The 9,314-nt window shown below is 50.5% G+C and overlaps 1 protein-coding gene across 2 annotated transcripts; it reads right to left on the bottom strand.

Moving 5' to 3' along the window:
* Nucleotides 1-1,456: 1,456 nt before the first annotated feature.
* On the bottom strand, nt 1,457-7,471 carry FOXA2 (forkhead box A2). 2 transcript variants are annotated; one of them, XM_090031553.1, is made up of 3 exons: nt 6,748-7,471; nt 5,217-5,286; nt 1,457-3,457 (listed from the first exon to the last, which is right to left on the bottom strand). In XM_090031553.1, the coding sequence occupies exons 2-3, from the start codon at nt 5,283-5,285 to the stop codon at nt 2,159-2,161; spliced, it is 1,368 nt and encodes a 455-aa protein (XP_089887679.1). In that variant the 5' UTR covers nt 5,286; nt 6,748-7,471; the 3' UTR covers nt 1,457-2,158. The 2 variants fall into 2 exon arrangements, with proteins under 2 accessions (XP_089887679.1, XP_089887678.1); XM_090031552.1 differs by lacking the exon at nt 6,748-7,471 and having other exon boundaries at nt 5,217-5,303.
* Between the last annotated feature and the right edge of the window lie 1,843 nt (nt 7,472-9,314).

Here is a 9,314-nt window from a genome sequence, read left to right as displayed (position 1 = left end):
GGGCCCTAAGTTTGGAGGGGGGTATGACTGCGGGAGGGAGGGTGAGCAGTGCAGCTGCTGTTGCACGGCTGGCCAGTCCTGCTCCCCGGCCACATGGCTCAGAAGCTGCCTTAACGCGCGACTGCTGTTAGCTATATAAATCACAGCTCGGACAGACTTCACCCGCATCCACCTTTTCTCCGGCGGCCCCTCCCGCCTCTCATCAGAGTAATTGTCTCCGGGCTGCTTGCTTTCCATTCAAGCAAGTCACCCAGCTAAACTAGCGCTGCCCTCCACGGTCACTGATACCTTGCGGGGCCTCTGCGGACTCCACCGCCCCGGACCCTCCAGCCGGGCTGGGCTGCCATCCCCTGGCGCCGGGGTGGCTGGGGCAGGCTAGGACTGCCCGGTCCCCCATGGCAGGTGGGGAGCTGCTTTGCTGGGGACAAGGTTCAAGGAGGAACTTACTGGGGACAAGGACCAAGGCGCAGGGAATAGCCCGGCAGGGAAAAACTGGGATTTGAGTAATCCCGGAATAACCTCCACGCCGCGAGGTTATTTTAAAAGCAGAAAAACCCGAACAGGGTTCATTGAAAGTGTTCCTCGACGGTTAGCATTTGACAGGCGAAAGTGCATGCGCCTTTAAAAATGATCCCTAGGCATATGAAGTACCTAACATCTGTACATTGGCATAAGATCTGAGCTATTCCTGTACAAGTGTAATATCTGCGATAGGTCATTTACTGGTATAATAGCGGATATATTAAGATACTGGCACAACATCTGAGGTATTTTCGTTAGAGCTAAGATATGGGTATAAGATCCCACATACTCATGTATCTAGGTTTAATAGCTAAGATATATATATGTATATATATTGTATATATATTTCTAAGCTATACATATGATATATCTAAGCTATACATATATAAGCATACTCTGTAAAATGTACAGCTATTGGTAGACAAGGTTCTTTGGGAAATGTGATATCTTTTATTAGACCAACTAAATAGTTGGAAAAAGTGTTCTTCGCAAGCTTTCGGGCACAAGCACCCTTGTTCAGGCAAAGGGAGAGCCTGCAGCTATAGGTACATTACACATATATGATCATAGTATTTAAGATACACATATATGTGCATAGCATCTTTCATGTCATTTTCATGTATATGTGGCTATATGTCTGACATACTTTTCAGAGCTGTTCTCCCTGCATATCTCTAGGATTATAGAAATATGTATTAAAGACTATACACATGTCTATAACATAGAGAACAGATAGATCTGTCATCCAGTCGCCTTTTTTCCCCAGTTCCTACCCCGCGTTTAAAAGGAATCCCCGCCTTATCTATTTTACCTTGGGGTTTCAAATCGTGAGGGGGGAGGTGGGGCATATTAGTAGTAATCTGAAGAAAAGATTCAGGGAAAAAAAACGCCAATAACACTTTAATATAGTTTTGTGAAAATCTGGCTGCTCGCTACCAGAATACACATTTATAAGCCATAAATAAAGCATACAGAAACGATAAATTAATCAGATCCAAGTAGTTTACTCTCCCGGTAACATCAAACGTTTGTATCAATTACAACAATCTAGCCTGACTTTTTTTTTTTCCATTTTTCTCTTTTTTTTTTCTTTTTTCCTTTTTGTGGTTATTTTTTTTTTTTTTTTTACAGCATTACAAGACTTTTGGTCTTCGGTTTAAAAATTGAACATGGTTTCACACGGAATAAGCTTTCCAGTCCACTTCCACACAAAAAAATAGATATATTTAGAACTCCCTGCAACGACGACCACCAAAAAAAAAAAAAGGTTGCCTCCCCTCCCCCTCAAAATAATAATAATAATTAATAATAATAAAACCCAACGAAGCGAATAAACCAAGACAAAATCCCCTCACCTCCCTCCCCCCCAAATTCAAATTGTTGCTTAAAGTGGTTGGGCGTCTATGGGCCCCATCCAAAGCCAGGCGGATTTGGGGTCAGGCTGGCTGGGTGGGAAGTTGTCCTCCTTGCGGGTGGATGTGTAGCACACAGAACTAGCAAGTCCCAAATATACACAACATCTGGAGCCAACAAAAATCATCACCATCATCAGGATCAAAGTCCGGGCCTCCCTTACATGGGGAGGAGGGGGGTGGAATAAGGGAGGGGGAAGGCTGGTGGCAAGGGGGAGCCCGCCTTAGGAGGAGTTCATGATGGGTCGGGAATACACACCTTGGTAGTAAGAAGTGTCTCCAGCCAGGGGGGAGGACTCTAGGCCACTTTTGTTCGTTACAGCGCCCATGGCCAGGCTGCCGGGCATGGGCGAGCCGTAGCCGGAGTAGTGCATCACCTGTTCATATGCCTTGAGGTCCATTTTGTGGTGGTGGGGGTGATGGTGGGGGTGGTGGTGGGGGTGCTGCTGCTCCGTGGACGACATCAGGTTGTTGATGGAGAAGGGGTGGTTGAAGGCGTAGTGGTGCTCGGGCTTGAGGTGCGCCTCGTGCGCCAGCCCCGGGTGGTGCTGAGCCAGCAGGTGCTGCTGCTGCTGCTGCTGCTGGGCGGGCGAGGGAGCCTGGCCGGCGGGGCTCAGTGCCGGGTTGCCCTTCAGGTCGGCCAGGGCGCGCTTGTGCTCCTGGCAGGGCGAGGCGCTGGAGTGGGGCGACTCCGTGCCCGCGGGGTCCTCGGAGCCCGTGGAGGCGCCGCTGTCCCCGAGCGCGGCCGGCTGCGGCTGTCCCTGTCCCTGCCCCTGCTGCTGCTTCTTGCTGCCCCCGCCGCCGCCGCCCCCGCCGCCAGCCTCCTTGAGTGCCAGCTGCTTCTCGCACTTGAAGCGCTTCTGGCGGCGCAGGTAGCAGCCGTTCTCGAACATGTTGCCCGAGTCCGGGTGCAGGGTCCAGAAGGAGCCCTTGCCCGGCTTGTCCGGGGAGCGGGGCACCTTGAGGAAGCAGTCGTTGAAGGAGAGCGAGTGGCGGATGGAGTTCTGCCAGCGCTGCTGGTTCTGGCGGTAGAAGGGGAAGAGGTCCATGATCCACTGGTAGATCTCGCTCAGCGTCAGCATCTTGTTGGGCGACTGCTGGATGGCCATCGTGATGAGCGAGATGTAGGAGTAGGGCGGCTTGGCGTGCGTGTAGCTGCGCCGGTACGTCTTGGGGTCGCGGGAGCGGTTCAGGTTGGACTGCCCGTACATGGGGCTCATGGAGTTCATGTTGCTGTAGGGCGCCAGCGCGCTCATGGAGCCCGCCTGCGCGCCCATGGGGCTCATGCTGGGGCTCAGGTGCGCCGCCATGCCCGGCACCCCCGCCGTGCCCATACCCGTTATGGCCCCCGTGCCCGGGGACATGCCCGCCAGGGAGGGGCTCATGCCCGTGCTGGCGTATGACATGTTCATGGAGCTGGCCGCCGTCATGTTGGCCGCTGTGCTCATGGCGGGCATGCCCATGTAGGTGTTCATGGTGTTCATGCCCAGCCCGGCATTCATGTTGCTCACTGAAGAATAGCTCTGCAAGGACAAGGGGGGAGGAGGAGGGAGAGTTGGGGGGGATGATTAACGTTGACTTCTATTCAATGCATACAACATAGGCTGCTATAGCAATGCTTCTCCTCGCAGCCCAGCCAGCCCTGAAGCCACTGCCCGAGCGCTATTATTCATACCGGGGAGGTGGTGGTAGGGGATCGCGGGGGGGGATTGCCTTTCGCTTTGTGCTTGCTGCTCTGCGTGGGCAGGAATTGGGAGAGAAATGAAGGTTCAACTAGGAGCTCCTAAGATAGAGCCGGGTCGCCTCTTGGGAAGGAGCTTGCCAGCTCCGTATTTACTTGGCAAGGGTGTGCTGAGGGGGAGGAGGGGGAGGAACTATATATCTATATCTATCTATATATCAGTCTTTAACTGAATATATCTATCTATAGATCTAGACATATCTATCTACAGATCTATAGATAGATATATCCATGTATATCGATAGCTCTCTATATAGATATATATCTATGGATATCTATATCAATACATATCTATAATTTAACTTAAAGTCAAACTTATATAAATATATCTATATATCTATCTTTAACTCAATATAGATATAAAAGTAACTATATATAAAGATATATAAATATATCTATATATGATTTAACTATACATTAATCTAATTTAACTATATATATATTTCTTAGCTATACATATTACATATCTAAGCTATACATATATAATCATAGCCTGTGAAATGTACAGTTATTGTACAGCTATAGGTACATTACTATATATATATATATATGGATATATGGATATAGATCTATCTATCTCGTAGATACTGTACCTATAGCTGTACATTTCACAGACTATGCATAGATATGACCGCAGGGTCCTTTCATTTCCAGGGGCTGAGCAATCAATCTGCTGCTACCATTTTTAATGATCATATGTATATTATATATATGATCATTACATTAATATAATAATTACATATCAGTAATATATGTGTGTATATATGTGTGTATATATGTATATACACATATACACAGTAATATATGTGTATATATATGATCATTAATATGTGTGTGTATATATATACATATATATACATGTATATGTGTGTGCGTGTATATATATATATATATATATATATATATATATATATATATATAATATCATTAAAAATGGTTGGCAGCGGGTTGATAGCTCAGCCCCTGGAAAGGAAACAGCCCCGCGATCTGAAATCCGGAGGGCAGGGGAAGCGGGGGGGTGGAATCCCCTCACCCCCCAAAAAAACAAGGCAGAGGAGTCGCTGCGAAAAGAGGTGGGCAAGCCAAGCCGGAGGCTGCCCGCTGGCTCCGTGCTGCCCTGGGCTTGCTGGGTCGCTCAGAGCGCGGCTGGATGAAGCCCCCCGGCGCTCCACAACGTTGCTTCTCATCTTGGGACTCTTCCTAAAATGAGATTTAAAGCAATACACCCCCCACCCCCCTACACACACACACCTCTATCCTTCAAGCCCCCCTCCCTCTCGGAACTGCCACCCCCTCCCCAACAGGTCCCTGCCAAACACAACTTTGTTAGGATAGCGCGGCTTGGGCTGGGGAAGAGGATTTGGAGGCGCCACAAGTCAATATTTGATCGCCAAGTTAATATTATCTCAAGGCTAACACGGTGGCGTATAAAAAAAAGAGCCCCGGGTGCGCCCCAGCAAGGGCAGGCAAGGAAGGGAAGGGTGCGGGGTGCGGGGGGCGGGGGACACACGCACGCACACGCGGCAGCAAGTTGCTCCTACCTCTGGTTCTCCGTAGTAGTTGCTCCAATCCGAGTGCTCGTGCCCTTCCATTTTCACTGCTCCCAGCATACTGGAAGCAGAGTGCATGGCAGTTTAAAATTTAACAGCCTCCACAGGCGACGACAGAGAGAGAGAGAGAGCGCGCAACCAAAAAAAAAAAAAAATCCCAGCCCTCCCTCCCTCCCTCTCTCTGGCTGGGCTGCTGGAGGCGGGGGAGGGGGGCAGCCCTGCCTGCCGCTGGGCTGGGGCTCTGGCGGCCGCTGCTGCTGCCGCCGCCACCGCTGCTGCTTGGGTGGGTTTTGCAGAGCCGCCCGGAGGCGATGGAAAAGCCTGAGGAGGAGGAGGAGGAGGAGGAGGAGGAAGAGGAGGAGGACAAGTGCTGCAGTGACGTTGGTGGCTGAGTGATATAGCACCGAGCGCCCCGGCGAGCCTCCAATCCCCAGGTCCTCGGCAGCCTATTTGAATAATCAACTCACACCTAGGCGTGAGACTGCTCCGCTCCCACACCTGCCCTCCGGCCGGGAGAGCCCGCGGGGAGAGGGGCACGGAGCGCGGCGGGGCAGGGGGCACGGGGGGGGCGTGAGTGGAGGGGAAGGGGTGGAGGAGGGCAGGAAGCGGGGAGGGAAGGAGGAAGGGAAAGAAAGGGAGTGAGATGAGTGGGGGAAAGAGGGCGAGAAGGGAAAAGAAAGGAACGGGGAAGAAGTGGGGAAAGGTGAGTGAGGGAGAAGAAAGGACTGGGAAGAGAAGGAAGAGGAGGGTACGGGAGGAAAGGAAAGTAGGGATGGGAAAGCAAGAGAGAAAGATGCACGGGGGGAGAAAGGGGAAGGGGGAAGGAGATGAGTAGGGGAAAGGAATATATGGGGGGGGGAAGCCGAGAAAGATGGGGGCGGGGGGAGAAAGAGGGTTGAGGAAGGAAGGAAGAGGAGTGTGGGGGGGAGGAAAAAGGATGAATGTGAAAGAAGGGGAGAAAGATGAGTGGAGGAGAAAAAGGAAAGGGGGGATCCGGGAAGAAAAGGAAAGGGGGAAAAGATGAATTGGAAAGGAAGAAAGATGAGTGAAGGGGGAAGGAAGGCTAAAAGAGGGGAAGGGGGGAGAAGAGTAGGGGGAAGAAATGGGAACGAAGGGGAAGGACGAGTGAGAGGGGAGAAAAGAGAGGAATGTGGGGGGAAAGGCACGAAGAGGGAAAGATGAAGCAGGGGGCAAGGAAGGAGGAACCAAGGAGGTGAATGGGAAAGCAGGGGAGGACGAAAAGTAGCGGGAAAGAAAACGCTGAGCGGTGCCACGAGGTGGGCAGCGGGGTCAGGGCCAAGAGGAAGGCCGCTGGCACGAAGGGGAGCCGGGCCCGGGCAGGGAGAGAGACCCGAGTTTCCTAGCCCTTGCCCCCGGTGCCCGGGCCCGAGCTGGCGGCGCGGGGCCCTGGGCCTGGCCGAGGCTGCCCCCGCCCCGCCCCGCCCCGGGGGTCTGCGCGCAGCCCGCCGCCCCGAGCCCAGTGCGCACCGGCCGGGCAGGGGAGAAAACGCTGTTTACACACCTTTAACTCTCCGCCTGCTGGTCCTCGCCCAAGCCTCCCTGGCACCGCGAGGGGGGCAGATCGCCGCCGCGGGCTCCCGGGACCATCACCCGGCCTGCTCGGCCGCGGCCCGGCGCCGCCCCGTGCCAGCGCACTTCATGTCTTGACTTTTCGCAAGGTGCTAAGTGCCTCGGGCTCCCCGATTCGGCTCTGCCAGTCAGCACAGCCCGTCCCAAGGTTACTCAGCCACCGCCGAGACCCCTACACCATTTCGTAACTAAAACAAACAAGAGGGGGGAGGGGGTGGAAACAGGCACAGAGCAGTGCAATCGCTTGCAGGACCTGAGATTCCTCCCTCCGGACCCCGAGCGGAGCAGGCACCAGCTCCGAGCCCGCAGACGTGCGGCTGGACCTGCGCGCCCGCCTCCGCCAGGGCCAGGGTTAGAGAGAAAGGAAGAAAGAAAAGTAGAAACAATCCCACGTTCTGGAGCTGGAAACTCCCTCTTTATTCCTGCCGATCACCGAGCAGAATCAGAAGGGAAAGAGTACCTAGGTCATCCGTTTCCTATGCAGCCCGACCGCCGCTCTACCTGGAGCTGCTAGGTGTTTTCATTGGAAATCTAATGAGACATGGCAGATAGGTGGATCGATCGATCTGGTCGCTGAAAGATCAAGGGAAACAGACAGCCATCAGTTCCCCAAACAACCCCCCTCCACCCTCTGCTCTCCGCCTGCTCTCGCTGGCATCGCGCTTTCCTCGCCCAAGTACTGCAGCGCCTCGGTATTCCAGAGGACACGGTTGCTATGTGAGGCATTAAACAAAGTCAAGTTTATTTAATGTGTTTGCTCATCAGAGATTTAACGGATCTTTCTCGGGGACTAGAAAACAGGGCGATTCTCTGAAGTGGAATTAATTCTTCCTCTAGGTCTTTGCTAGCCCTCCGCAGGCAGCCTGGTCCGCACCACAGCCCTGCGGTCTTCTCTGGACAGGGAGGAGGTGACTCTTGATAACCGTGCTTTCCAAGACCCTCCTAATATAAACTAGGTGCTGGGCCCCATCCATATGTTCAATACAAATTGCCTCTTAAATCAATTTATCGTAGTCCCCAGACCACTCCTAGTCTGTCTAGCTAGCTGTATATGCCTATATATCTATATATGTCTGTGTGTGTGTATCTAGATACACATATACACACATATATACACAGTATTTGTGTATGGATCTATAGATAAATAGATCTGTACAGCTGTATATGCAGATAGATAATCTATCTGTCTGTCTGTCTCCATGCACATAATCTATCTGCCTACCTGTCTGTCTTGTTTCCAGAATGGATGGAATAATATGGATGATTAACATTATTTTTTTTTTCAAATGACTAAAAAAAAGTGTATGGGTCTGCATCAATGAAGATACCCAATGCTATAAAGGATCAGCATAGACTATGGAATCAATATTTTGAATGGGGTTTAATTCAACCACAGGCAGCTCATATAAGGACCCATTTAAAGCTGTTTTCTAAACAGGTTGCACTGTCTATTAAACAGCAGTTATAAGGGGAAAATCTGTTAACTTGCTGATTTATTTGGAGGAATTTATTTTATGATAATATATATTAAAAATACAGATATCAGTGTAAGGCGTTGGCACTCAGAATCGAATCCCTTCTCCCCTTTCTGCCTTTATTTATTTTGGGGCTAAAAGATAACAATATAAAAAAGCTACTCTGTCCCCACGGAAGCCAGGCAATATAAACAGACTTGGGAGTAAGCTGTGGGAACTGGGATATAATTAACAACATTTAAACAGAAATGAATAGACTGGTGCGTCTCATGCATCTCTCAGGTGTCCTTTCAATGTCTAATAACTAAAAATAGTGACGGAGCGCCCCCTGTGGTTTTTTCCCCCTTGAGCTCTATTAGTGACAGATCAGGAACCTGATCCAACAGAAGTAAAGGACAGACTGCCCTGAATTTGGGGGGAGGAAGGGGTTGGATCAGGCTCTACTGGAAGTGGGTTACCATTAGTTTCAAGTGCAGCTTTTAAACCACTGAAAGTTTACTACTACTGCCAGCCTCTCCTGCTTTGTATCCCTTCTCATTTGCTGCATGCTCTTTCAGTAGAATCAAATGCCCGTAAAGTGATTTCAGAGCCTCAAATGAAAAGCTCTGTATAAATATTAAAGGCCAATCCTATTCCACCTATTAGGCATCTAAGTGGGCCTAGGCACCTAAAGTGCAATTCTATTCCACCCTGCCCCAGTGCCTGAAAAAACATTAACACAAAAGGTGGGTGGGCCCTCCTCATCTTGGATGCTTTTTGTGAGTCACGAGGCTAAGATGATGGGGTGTCACAAAAGTAGACATGCTATCAGGTGTTCAGGGTCTCAAGCCAGGTGGAATTGGATCACACATAGGCACCCAGGTCCACTCAGGCACCTAGGAGGTAGAGTAGGATCTTGCCCTAAGTATTAGGATGATTTTTTCTCATTACGACAAAAGTTTTAAAGAACCTTTTATAGTAAAAATTAATCACATCCTTATAAGAGGGGTAACTGTGATTTATAATAAAGTAACTACATCAAAGG

Source organism: Crocodylus siamensis, chromosome 1, assembly GCF_052110815.1.
Source record: "Crocodylus siamensis isolate JL-2025a chromosome 1, ASM5211081v1, whole genome shotgun sequence".
Lineage (NCBI taxonomy): Eukaryota > Metazoa > Chordata > Crocodylia > Crocodylidae > Crocodylus > Crocodylus siamensis.
Note: the sequence above shows the minus strand (reverse complement) of the source record. Positions and strands in the feature narration are given on the sequence as shown.